General features: G+C 48.3%; 1 protein-coding gene across 1 annotated transcript in view; it reads left to right on the forward strand.

Annotated features, from left to right (window-relative positions):
• Positions 1–12,854, forward strand: part of LOC139419149 (glutamate receptor ionotropic, NMDA 2D-like) — a 131,184-nt gene extending 118,330 nt beyond the window's left edge. The window contains exons 14-16 of the mRNA XM_071169120.1: positions 9,049–9,284; positions 9,666–10,229; positions 10,344–12,854. Coding sequence (XP_071025221.1) covers positions 9,049–9,284; positions 9,666–10,229; positions 10,344–12,854 — 3,311 coding nt within the window. The remainder of the gene's footprint in view (positions 1–9,048; positions 9,285–9,665; positions 10,230–10,343) is intronic.
• Positions 12,855–13,533: the final 679 nt, after the last annotated feature.

The following is a 13,533-nucleotide window of genomic DNA, read 5'->3' on the forward strand; positions in this document are numbered from 1 at the left end:
GTATAGTGGTAGTAGTAGTGGTTGTTATGAAAGTAGAGTGGTTGTAGTATTGGTTGTTATGAAAGTAGAGTGATTGTAGTAGTTGTCGTTATGATAGTAGAGTGGTTGTAGTAGTGGTTGTTATTATTGTAGAGTGGTAGTAGTAGTGATTGTATTGATAGTAGAGCAGTAGTAGTAGTGGGTTTTGTGATAGTAGAGTGGTAGTAGAAGTGGTTGTTGTGATAGTAGAGTGGTAGTAGTAGTGGTTGTTATGATAGTAGAGCTGTAGTTGTAGTGGTTGTTATGATAGAAGAGTGGTAATAGTGGTTGTTGTGAAAGTAGAGTGGTAATAGTGGATGTTATGATAGTAAAGTGGTAATAGTGGTTGTTATGATAATAGGATGGTAATAGTGGTTGTTATGATAGTAAAGCCGTAATAGTGGTTGTTATGATAGTAGAGTGGTAATAGTGGTTGTTATGATAGTATGGTGGTAATAGTGGTTGTTATGATAGTAAAGTGGTAATAGTGGTTGTTATGATAGTAAAGCCGTAATAGTGGTTGTTTTGATAGTAGAGTGGCAATAGTGGTTGTTATGATAGTAGAGTGGTAATAGTGGTTGTTATGATAGTAAAGCAGTAATAGTGGTTGTTGTGATAGTAGAGCAGTAGTAGTAGTGGTTGTTATGATAGTAAAGCAGTAATAGTGGTTGTTATGATAGTAGAGTGGTAGTAGTAGTGGTTGTTGTGATGGTAGAGCAGTAGTAGTAGTAGTTGTTATGATAGTAAAGCAGTAATAGCGGTTGTTATGATAGTAGAGTGGTAATAGTGGTTGTTATGATATTAGAGTGGTAATAGTGGTTGTTATGATAGTAGAGTGGTACTAGTGGTTGTTATGATAGTATGGTGGTAATAGTGGTTGTTATGATAGTAGAGTGGTAATAGTGGTTGTTATGATAGTAGAGCCGTAATAGTGGTTGTTTAATAGTATAGTGGTAATAGTGGTTGTTATGATAGTAGAGTGGTAATAGTGGTTGTTATGATAGTAGAGTGGTAATAGTGGTTGTTATGATAGTAAAGCAGTAATTGTGGTTGTTGTGATAGTAGAGCAGAAGTATTAGTTGTTGTTATGATAGTAAAGCAGTAAAAGTGGTTGTTGTGATAGTAGACTAGTAGTAGTAGTTGTTGTTATGATAGTAAAGCAGTAACAGTGGTTGTTATGATAGTAAAGCAGTAGTAATAGTGGCTGTTATGATAGTAGAGTGGTAATAGTGGTTGATATGATAGTAGGGTGGTAATAGTGGTTGTTATGATAGTAGGGTGGTAATAGTGGTTGTTATGATAGTAGAGTGGTAATTTTGGTTAATATGATATTAGACTGGTAATAGTGGTTGTTATGACAGTAAAGTGGTAATAGTGGTTGTTATGATAGTAAAGCCGTAATAGTGGTTGTTATGATAGTAGAGTGGTAATAGTGGTTGTTATGATAGTAGTGTGGTAATAGTGGTTGCTATGATAGTAGAGTGGTAATAGTGGTTGTTATGTTAGTAGAGTGGTAGTAGTAGTGGTTGTTGTGATAGTAGAGCAGTAGTAGTAGTGGTTGTTATGATTGTAAAGCAGTAATAGCGGTTGTTATGATAGTAGAGTGGTAATAGTGGTTGTTATGATAGTAGAGTGGTAACAGGGGTTGTTATGATAGTAGAGTGGTAATAGTGGTTGTTATGATAGTAAAGCAGAAATAGTGGTTGTTATGATAGTAGAGTGGTAATAGTGGTTGTTATGATAGTAAAGCAGTAATAGTGGTTGTTATGATTGTAGAGTGGTAATAGTGGTTGTTATGATAGTAGAGTGGTAATACTGGTTGTTATGATAGTAAAGCAGTAATAGTGGTTGTTGTGATAGTAGACTAGTAGTAGTAGTTGTTGTTATGATAGTAAAGCAGTAATAGTGGTTGTTATGATAGTAAAGCAGCAGTAGTAGTGGTTGTTATGATAGTAGAGTGGTAGTAGTAGTGGTTGTTATGATTGTAGAGTGGTAGTAGTAGTGATTGTATTGATAGTAGAGCAGTAGTAGTAGTGGGTTTTGTGATAGTAGAGTGGTAGTAGAAGTGGTTGTTGTGATAGTAGAGTGGTAGTAGTAGTGGTTGTTATGATAGTAGAGCTGTAGTTGTAGTGGTTGTTATGATAGAAGAGTGGTAATAGTGGTTGTTGTGAAAGTAGAGTGGTAATAGTGGATGTTATGATAGTAAAGTGGTAATAGTGGTTGTTATGATAATAGGATGGTAATAGTGGTTGTTATGATAGTAAAGCCGTAATAGTGGTTGTTATGATAGTAGAGTGGTAATAGTGGTTGTTATGATAGTATGGTGGTAATAGTGGTTGTTATGATAGTAAATTGGTAATAGTGGTTGTTATGATAGTAAAGCCGTAATAGTGGTTGTTTTGATAGTAGAGTGGCAATAGTGGTTGTTATGATAGTAGAGTGGTAATAGTGGTTGTTATGATAGTAAAGCAGTAATAGTGGTTGTTGTGATAGTAGAGCAGTAGTAGTAGTGGTTGTTATGATAGTAAAGCAGTAATAGTGGTTGTTATGATAGTAGAGTGGTAATAGTGGTTGTTATGATATTAGAGTGGTACTAGTGGTTGTTATGATAGTATGGTGGTAATAGTGGTTGTTATGATAGTAGAGTGGTAATAGTGGTTGTTATGATAGTAGAGCCGTAATAGTGGTTGTTTAATAGTATAGTGGTAATAGTGGTTGTTATGATAGTAGAGTGGTAGTAGTAGTGGTTGTTATGATATTAGAGTGGTAGTAGTAGTGGTTGTTATGATAGTAGAGTGGTTGTAGTAGTGGTTGTTATGAAAGTAGAGTGGTTGTAGTAGTTGTTGTTATGATAGTAGAGTGGTTGTAGTAGTGGTTGTTATTATTGTAGAGTGGTAGTAGTAGTGATTGTATTGATAGTAGAGCAGTAGTAGTAGTGGGTTTTGTGATAGTAGAGTGGTAGTAGAAGTGGTTGTTGTGATAGTAGAGTGGTAGTAGTAGTGGTTGTTATGATAGTAGAGCTGTAGTTGTAGTGGTTGTTATGATAGAAGAGTGGTAATAGTGGTTGTTGTGAAAGTAGAGTGGTAATAGTGGATGTTATGATAGTAAAGTGGTAATAGTGGTTGTTATGATAATAGGATGGTAATAGTGGTTGTTATGATAATAGGATGGTAATAGTGGTTGTTATGATAGTAAAGCCGTAATAGTGGTTGTTATGATAGTAGAGTGGTAATAGTGGTTGTTATGATAGTAGAGTGGTAACAGGGTTTGTTATGATAGTAGAGTGTTAATAGTGGTTGTTATGATAGTAAAGCAGAAATAGTGGTTGTTATGATAGTAGAGTGGTAATAGTGGTTGTTATGATAGTAGAGTGGTAATAGTGGTTGTAATGATAGTAAAGCAGTAATAGTGGTTGTTGTGATAGTAGACTAGTAGTAGTAGTTGTTGTTGTGAAATTAAAGCAGTAATAGTGGTTGTTATTATAGTAGAGTGGTAATAGTGGTTGTTATGATATTAGAGTGGTAATAGTGGTTGTTATGATAGTAGAGTGGTACTAGTGGTTGTTATGATAGTATGGTGGTAATAGTGGTTGTTATGATAGTAGAGTGGTAATATTGGTTGTTATGATAGTAGAGCCGTAATAGTGTTTGTTTAATAGTATAGTGGTAATAGTGGTTGTTATGATAGTAGAGTGGTAATAGTGGTTGTTATGATAGTAGAGCGGTAATAGTGGTTGTTATGATAGTAAAGCAGTAATTGTGGTTGTTGTGATAGTAGAGCAGTAGTAGTAGTTGTTGTTATGATAGTAAAGCAGTAATAGTGGTTGTTGTGATAGTAGACTAGTAGTAGTAGTTGTTGTTATGATTGTAAAGCAGTAACAGTGGTTGTTATGATAGTAAAGCAGTAGTAATAGTGGCTGTTATGATAGTAGAGTTGGAATAGTGGTTGATATGATAGTAAAGTGGTAATAGTGGTGTTTATGATAGTAGGGTGGTAATAGTGGTTGTTATGATAGTAGGGTGGTAATAGTGGTTGTTATGATAGTAGAGTGGTAATTTTGGTTGTTATGATATTAGAGTGGTAATAGTGGTTGTTATGACAGTAGGGTGGTAATAGTGGTTGTTATGATAGTAGAGTGGTAATAGTGGTTGTTATGATAGTAAAACCGTAATAGTGGTTGTTATGATAGTAGAGTGGTAATATTGGTTGTTATGATAGTAGAGTGGTAATAGTGGATGCTATGATAGTAGAGTGGTAATAGTGGTTGTTATGATAGTAGAGTGGTAGTAGTAGTGGTTGTTGTGATAGTAGAGCAGTAGTAGTAGTGGTTGTTATGATAGTAAAGCAGTAATAAAGGTTGTTATGATAGTAGAGTGGTAATAGTGGTTGGTATGATAGTAGAGTGGTAACAGGGGTTGTTATGATAGTAGAGTGGTAATCGTGGTTGTTATGATAGTAAAGCAGAAATAGTGGTTGTTATGATAGTAGAGTGGCAATAGTGGTTGTTATGATAGTAGAGTGGTAATTGTGGTTGTTATGATAGTAGAGTGGTAATAGTGGTTGTAATGATAGTAGACTAGTAGTAGTAGTTGTTGTTATGATAGTAAAGCAGTAATAGTGGTTGTTGTGATAGTAGACTAGTAGTAGTAGTTGTTGTTATGATAGTAAAGCAGTAATAATGGTTGTTGTGATAGTAGAGTGGTAGTAGTAGTGGTTGTTATGATAGTAGAGTGGTAGTAGTAGTGGTTGTTGTGATAGTAGAGTGGCAGTAGTAGTGGTTGTTATGATAGTAGAGGGGTAGTAGTAGTGGTTGTTATGATAGTAGAGTGGTAGTAGTAGTGGTTGTTATGATAGTAGAGTGGCAGTAGTAGTGGTTGTTATGATAGTAGAGGGGTAGTAGTAGTGGTTGTTATGATAGTAAAGCAGTAATAATGGTTGTTGTGATCATAGTTTCAATGCATTCGTCTCTGCTAAATTATTTTTTAATCCCTCAATTAATCATACATCTGTTACCTGTCTGTCCATCACTATGGTTACTCAAGCTGTCTCCCTATTAGCCAATCAGAGAGGGCATAGGACCCCTGTGCTTGTCGGTAGGCTAGTATTCATTAATGAGAAAGACAAACATTTTCCCTGTAGGTCAGCAGATGAGAATCCCCTATCCCACCTCAGCCTACCACCATGATGTAGATTCTGGCCATCCTTCCACCACATTTAAATTATTCTAATCTCCAAGCTCTCCCTTCTCTCTTCTTCTCCCTGTCTGTTATTCTTCTCCTTCGCTTCTCTCTAATGTGTCACATTTTACCCCTTTTTTTCTCCTCTCATCCTCTTCAAACTGAAGAGTGTACCTGCTGTTTGTCATAATGACAATCTCTGCCTCTCATCCTCCGTCTCTGCCTCCCTCGTTCCCTCGCTCCTCTCTTTCCCCTGGCACACTGTGGTCGTGGACAGAGAAAGATTTCCTCTCTCCTTCTCTTTCCCTCTCTCCCACTATATATATATATATAACTCTACATCTGCTTCTCTCCCTCACTCCTTCTTTCATCCCTCTCTTTCTCTTTACTTATTTTTATCCACTCTCCCTCTTCTCTTCCTCCTTCCCTGTCTGTTTCTCGCTCCCCTCTTTATTTTCTCTCAGTTCTAGGGTTATAATGTTTTGAGGCTTATTTTACATCTACCTTATTTGTCATTGTTCAGCCCCTCCTCTTCTGACCCCTCTCTCTCTTTCTTTAACTTTCTCTCCTCCTCCTTCTCTTCTCATTTTGCCGTACTGTTGACAATTGTTGACCATTGACCTTGAGGAGTCACCTTGAATGAGGAGCAAACAGAGGGCCTGTCCTGTCCTCTCTCCCTTTAGTGCTAATGACACACACACACACACACACACACACACACACACACACACACACACACACACCCACACACACACACACACACACACACACACACACACACACACACACACACACACACACACACACACACACACACACACACACACACACACACACACACACACACACACACACACACACACACTCTCACACACACACACACACACAGACACTCTCACACACACACAGACACAGACACTCTCTCTCTCAAACACACAGACGCGCATGCGCGCATGCCCACACACACACACACACACACACCCACACACACACACACACACACACACACACACACACACACACACACACTCTCACACACACACACACACACACACAGACACTCTCACACACACAGACACTCTCTCACACACACACACACACACACACACACACACACACACACACACACACACACACACACACACACACACTCTCACAAACACACAGACACAGACACTCTCTCTCTCAAACACACAGACGCGCGTGCACGCATGCCCCCACACACACACACACACACACACACACACACAGCTAACACTAACCCTCCTCTTCTGTCCTCCTCTATCCTCGTCCTCCAACCTCTCCCTACACCCTAACCCTCCACTCATGTTCTCCTCTCTACTCCTCCACCTCCTCCAACCTCTCCCTACTCCTTTACCCTCCACTCATGCTCTCCTCTATCCTCGTCCTCCAACCTCTCCCTACTCCCTAACCCTCCACTCCTGTCCTCCTCTCTCCACCTCCTCCAATCTCTCCCTAACCCTCCACTCATGCTCTCCTCTATCCTCGTCCTCCAACCTCTCCCTACTCTCTAACCCTCCACTCCTGTCCTCTCTCCTCCTCCTCCAACTTCTCCCTACTCCGTAATCCTCCACTCCTGTTCTCCTCTCTACTCCTCCTCCAACCTCTCCATACTCCTTAACCCTCCACTCATGTTCTCCTCTCTACTCCTCCAACCTCTCCCTACTCCTTTACCCTCCTCTCATGTTCTCCTCTCTCCTCGTCCTCCAACCTCTCCCTACTCCTTAATCCTCCACTCCTGTTCTCCTCTCTACTCCTCCTACTCCTCCTCCTCCAACCTCCCCCTCCTCCCTAACCCTCCACTCCTGTCCTCCTCTCTCCTCCTCCTCCAACCTTTCCCTACTCCGTAATCCTCCACTCCTGTCCTCCTCTCTTCTCCTCCTCCAACCTCCCCCTACTCCCTAATCCTAACTCCTCCTCCTTCACCTTCCTTTCCCCTTCTGTCCCCAATTCTCTCTTTTGCATGAATCCCTTTCTGCCTGCCTCCTCTTCACCTCCTTTTGCACCCTCTCTTCATCTCTCTCTGTCTGTCTCCCTATCCCACATCTCTCTCTGTCCCTCTCCCTATCTCCAACTCTCTCTGTCCCTCTCCCTATCCCACAACTCTCTCTGTCCCTCTACCTATCTCCAACTCTCTCTGTCCCTCTCCCTATCCCACATCTCTCTCTGTCCCTCTCCCTATCCCACAACTCTCTCTGTCCCTCTCCCTATCCCACATCTCTCTCTGTCCCTCTCCCTATCCCACATCTCTCTCTGTCCCTCTCCCTATCCCACAACTCTCTCTGTCCCTCTCCCTATCCCACAACTCTCTCTGTACCTCTCCCTATCTCCAACTCTCTCTATCCCTCTCCCTATCCCACAACTCTCTCTGTCCCTCTCCCCTCCCACATTTCTCTCTGTCCCTCTCCCCCCCCCACATCTCTCTCTGTCCCTCTCCCCTCCCACATCTCTCTCTGTCCCTCTCCCTATCTCCAACTCTCTCTGTCCCTCTCCCTATCCCACAACTCTCTCTGTCCCTCTCCCTATCCCACATCTCTCTCTGTCCGTCTCCCCTCCCACATCTCTCTCTGTCCCTCTCCCCTCCCACATCTCTCTCTGTCCCTCTCCCTATCTCCAACTCTCTCTGTCCCTCTCCCTATCCCGCAACTCTCTCTGTCCCTCTCCCTATCCCACAACTCTCTCTGTACCTCTTCCTATCTCCAACTCTCTCTATCCCTCTCCCTATCCCACAACTCTCTCTGTCCCTCTCCCCTCCCACATCTCTCTCTGTCCCTCTCCCCCCCCACATCTCTCTCTGTCCCTCTCCCCCCCCCACAACTCTCTCTGTCCCTCTCCCTATCCCACAACTCTCTCTGTCCCTCTTCCCTCCCACATCTCTCTCTGTCCCTCTCCCCTCCCACATCTCTCTCTGTCCCTCTCCCCTCCCACATCTCTCTCTGTCCCTCTCCCTATCTCCAACTCTCTCTGTCCCTCTCCCTATCCCACAACTCTCTCTGTCCCTCTCCCCTCCCACATCTCTCTCTGTCCCTCTCCCCTCCAACATCTCTCTCTGTCTGTCTCCCTATCCCACATCTCTCTCTGCCCCTCTCCCTATCTCCAACTCTCTCTGTCCCTCTCCCTATCCCACAACTCTCTCTGTTCCTCTCCCTATCCCCCATCTCTCTCTATCCCTCTCCCCTCCCACATCTCTCTCTGTCTGTCTCCCTATCCCACATCTCTCTCTGTCCCTCTCCCTATCCCCAACCCTCTCTGTCCCTCTCCCCAATATCTCTCTGTTCATCTCTCTATCCCCATCTCTCTCTGTCCCTCTCCCCTCCCCTATCTCGCTCTGTCCCTCTCCCTATCCCACATCTCTATCTGTCCCTCTCCCTATCCCCCATCTCTCCTGTCCCTCTCCCTCTCTCTATCCCCCATCTCCTCTGTCCCTGTCCCTCTCCCTATCCTCCATCTCTCCCTGTCCCTCTCCCTATCCCCCATCTCTCCCTGTCCCTCTCCCAATCCCCCATCTCTCCCTGTCCCTCTCCCTATCCCCCATCTCTCCCTGTCCCCCATCTCTCCCTGTCCCTCTCCCTATCCCACATCTCTCCTGTCCCTCTCCCTCTCTCTATCCCCCATCTCCCCTGTCCCTGTCCCTCTCCCTATCCTCCATCTCTCCCTGTCCCTCTCCCTATCCCCCATCTCTCCTGCCCCTCTCCCAATCCCCCATCTCCCCTGTCCCTGTCCCTCTCCCTATCCCCCATCCGTCCCTGTCCCTCTCCCAATCCCTCATCTCTCCCTGTCCCTACCCCTATTCCCCTTCTCCCTGTTTCACTCCCCTCTCCCCCCTCCCCAGATGAGATTGAGATGCTGGAGCGTCTGTGGCTGTCTGGTATCTGTCACAATGATAAGATTGAGGTGATGAGCAGTAAGCTGGACATAGACAACATGGCGGGTGTCTTCTACATGCTACTGGTGGCTATGGGGCTCAGTCTGCTGGTATTTGCCTGGGAGCACCTGGTCTACTGGAGGCTCAGACACTGCATGGCTACCAGCTCCGGGAGACTGGACTTCCTACTGGCCATCAGTAGGGTGAGTTTGCGTGGTGGGAAATGGCGTGTGTGTGTGGGGGGGTCAAGAGATAGAGGTATCTTATGTGTGTGTGTCGGTGTGTGCGTGTGCATGTGTCCGTGCGCGTGTGTGTGTGTGAAGTGGATGTTGAGGTCAATTCCATTTCCACTCAGTCAATTCACAGGATTCATTGGAATTCAATTCCTCTCACTCTCAGAATGTATGGTAACCTTGACGATGACCTTGATAGAAACAACATACTAATATATATTAAGCATACATCTTGACTGATAACTGCTCGTCCCTCAGTCACATAGAGCATGTTTGATTTGATTCTATTAATACATGATTGAATGTTCATTACCAGTCCCCGCTTGTTCTCGATTTCTCCCTCTCTACCAGGGCATGTACAGTTGTTGTAGCTTTGAGGATGAAACCACGCCGGGCGGGGCCAAAACCTCCATGGCTATGCTCCCCCACCATCCTGGCACCATGGTAACAGTCCCGCCCCCGCCACACTTGGTCGGTGCTTCGTCAACCAACCCGGCCCTGACCATGGCGCAGCAGCAACAGTCACAGCCCGTCTACAAAACACAACTACCTGGATCCCCTCCCACCGTGGTGCATTCTGGGACGGCGCTGGGGCCCTCCAACACTCCCATGCTGGGGGCGCCCCTGCCCTGCTCCACATTCCTCCCCCGGCCCGATCGCAGACTGGCCGTGGTGGACCGCTGGAGGCTGCCCAAGGCTGGGACCGCCACCAACCCCATGGCCGTGCGCGGGACCGTCGCAGACATGGGACCCTTCCCCCAGAAGGTGGCTCCGACCTGGGGCACGACAGCTGGAGGAGTGGGAGTTGGTGGTGGTGGGGGGCTGGATGGATATAAACGCTACTATGGACCCATCGACCCTGAGGGTCTGGGGCCCTGTATGGACCAGCCGGCAGGGTCCCAGACCCCCAAAACAGCCCCCAGGAGCCACCCTCAACCCCCTCCCGCCACTGTGGCCTTCTACTCAGAGAAAGGTCCTGACCAGGGGGTGGGGAAGAGGGTGGTGGGAGGTGGTGGTACTGGGTGTCAGGGGAAGGGAGGGGTCAAACCTTTGGGGACGCCTCGGCTGCCTCCTAAAAGCCAAGCCGTGGGCGTGACCCCAGTCCCTCTGCCCACTAACCCCCCGCTGCCACAACCCTCCCCCTCTCTCCCCTCAACCTTTTGGAGGAAGCGCCGGCCCAAGAAGCCCAAAGAGCCAGGCGGGCCTCTGTACGAGAACATCCTACCGCTGGGGCGCAGGGGAGGAGGAAGGGATGGAGCGAGGGATGGTGGAGGGAGGAGGGGACGCCCCCTCTCTCCTCCTCTCCCACTCCCCGTAACAGTGCCCATGTCCCCCACCTACACTCCCCCTTCCCCCTCCACCTCACTCCCCTACACCAGCTCAACTTCCTCCTCTTCCTCTAACACATCGTCCACCTCTTCCTCTACCTCCTCCTCTCGCTCCTCCTCTCCTTCCTCCTCCTCCTCCTTGACCTCTCAGAGCACGCGGGAAGGTTTGGACGCAGAGGACGATGATGAGGATGAGGAGCTGACCGAGGAGTCCAGTCTTCTCCTGGGGAGGGGGAGGGACAGACAGCGTTCAATTATCTCCTCTCGCTCTCTCAGTCACGGGCGCCAGCCACCACCTATACCACCCCGAAAACCACGCCCTGCCCGAGGGGAGAGAAACAGGGAGAGGGAGAGGGAGAGAGGAGGTAGCCAGTTGGCCCAGTTACAGGAGTGGTGGGCGGGCTGGGGTGAGAGAGAGAGGGATCGCAGTGGAGGAGGAGATGACGAGAGGAAACGGGAGAAGAAGAGGAGGAAAGATAAAGAGAAGAAGAAAAAGAAGAAGAAGAGGAAAAAGAGGGAGGACAGGGAACGAGAGCGAGACAAAGAGAGGAAGAGACGGAAGGTGAAAAAGAAGCGGAAGAAGAAGGCGCTGAAGAAGAGGAAGAAATCGACTGGGCGTTCTGAGCAAGAAGAGGGGGATGTGGAGGCAGATAGGGAGGGAGTGGGGGATGGAGGGAGAGAAGGAGGGATGCCAGACTACTCTTCCTTTCCAACCCAGTATCGTAGTACGTTTGGGGAGAAAGGGAGAGATTCAGCATGGGCAGGAGAGAGGGAGCGAGGAAGGAGGGAGGGAGAAGAGGAAGAGGGGGGTGATAGAGAGGAGGATAGCAGCAGGAGTAGGGAAAGGCGGCCCAAATCATCCCGTTCCCACTCCAGACATCGACCCCCCAGTAAGCGCTATCCCAAACTCCCCGCCTCGGTCAAGTTTTGGGTGAGCGGAGGAAACGGGGAAAGGGGGGACCCCAACACTGTAACACCCCCCTCCTCCCTCCCTCCCCTCATCTCACTCTCCAAGAGGCGGAGGAGTGGAGGGGTCGAGAGAAGGGAGGGAGGGAGAGAAGGAGAGAAGAGGCCTCTGTTGATGCACTATGAGAAAGGCAGGGCTAACATCCAGGAGGGGCTCTCCTTCCATGAGTGGGACTCTGAGGAGGATGATGAGGAAGATGTGGGGGAGGAGAGGCAGAGAGACAGAGCGAGGGAACGGGTGGAGGAGAGGGTGAGGAGGGCGGGTGGGAGAGGTGCTGTGTCAGAGTCAGAAAGAGACAGGGCAAGAACAGAGGAAAGTTACTCTGATGAGGGCTCATCAGGGGAGTTTGGGCGATTTGAGAGGTACTGGGAGGGGAGGGAGGGGGCTGGAGGACCAGGGAGTAGTGGGATAGGGGGGATAGGGGGAGGGAGCTGGTTTTTCGGCACATACCCCTCCAGAGAGAAAGGGGGCAGCATCAACAGCAGAGACGACTCTATACTAGGGCGAGTGGAGGGCTGGGGGGGGGTGGGGGGAGATTCTTGGGGTTCAGGGCCAGGAGTAGGGTGGGCATCAGGGGGAGGGAGTGGAGGTCTGGGGTCCCAGTGGCCCCCCCCTCCAGCAAACCTCCCGCCACCCCGACGGTACTGGTCAGTCGACAAACTCCCAATGAAGGGAGAGAAGAAGTGGAAAAGGGGAGGAAGGGGGAAGGGCAAGGGACCGGCACGAGACAGGAACCAGGGGTCTGGGGTGTCATGTTCATGTAGTCAGTACCCCCACCCCCATGTGCACCCGCACCCCCAAGGGCGGTCACACGGCCATGGGAAGAGAGGAAGCACGGCCCTGTCCCACAGCCAGGAGGAGCTGCTCCCCCACTGCCACAGCTTCAGCGGGGGCTCACGGCCCAAACCCCCTCCCAAACCAGACCAGGGCCAGGCCAAGTCAGGCAGCCAGGCCAGCCTCAGCACACAGCAGCCAGGAGTGTTAGTGGACCACCCCCCTCAGCCCTCCCTCTCGCCCCCTCAACCCCAACCTAGTGCCCCTTCCTCCTCCTCCTCCCTGCCGGTGCCCATCCCTCCTCCTCCCTCCTCGTCCTCTGCCTCGGCCAGTGCTAAGCTCCTGTACCAGAGACTACGATCAGTTCCTCAGCCCGGACGCTTCTACTCCCCCCACCTGCCACTCAAGGCCAAGAGCCTATGCTCCCGACGAGGCTCCGCCCATTTCTCCAGCCTGGAGAGCGAGGTATGACAGGGGGAGACGAGAGAGGGAGACACTCGAGCCGACACCGGTGCCGCTGAAACCACTGACGTCATGGCAACTGTTACCAACGGCGGTGCCATGGCAACGTTGGATACCACGGCAACTGAGACTGCTGTTATGGCGACTACAAATGACCATCAGCTAGTGACCATCACTACAGCTAGGGATGACTGCACCATGGCTGTCTCCACTGTGGGTGATAGCGGAACCATAGTAACCCGGTCCCTGGTGCGTGTTCTGGTGAGGGCCACGGTGAGGCGCCACACCAGGGTCACCTACATCCGCCTGGAGGGGTCCCATGACACCGAGAGTGAGAGCGAGGCCATGTCGTCTGGGGCGATAGCAGCTCCAGAACTCCTACTCCGGTCGGAACTGAGCTTTGTGATGTCATCGTCGGTCCTCCTCTCTTCCCCCAGTCAGAACAATGGATAAGACAAGTCTCCAAACTGTGAGTAATGATGTCATGTTTACACACACACACACACACACACACGTGCTCGTCTCCCTCCCTCTGGCTCTGACTGAACACACCTCGTTGGTAGCGGAGAGACCGGCCAGCTCCTGTAAGGATCCAACGACTGATTAACACTTCCACAGACTCTAGCTCTCCTGTCCCCATTGGCTGAGGGACATGTCACATCATCCCCTTTTGAATTGGATTGGTAGA

The sequence above is a fragment of the Oncorhynchus clarkii genome, chromosome 2 (assembly GCF_045791955.1).
Source record: "Oncorhynchus clarkii lewisi isolate Uvic-CL-2024 chromosome 2, UVic_Ocla_1.0, whole genome shotgun sequence".
In the NCBI taxonomy this organism is placed as follows: Eukaryota; Metazoa; Chordata; class Actinopteri; order Salmoniformes; family Salmonidae; genus Oncorhynchus; species Oncorhynchus clarkii.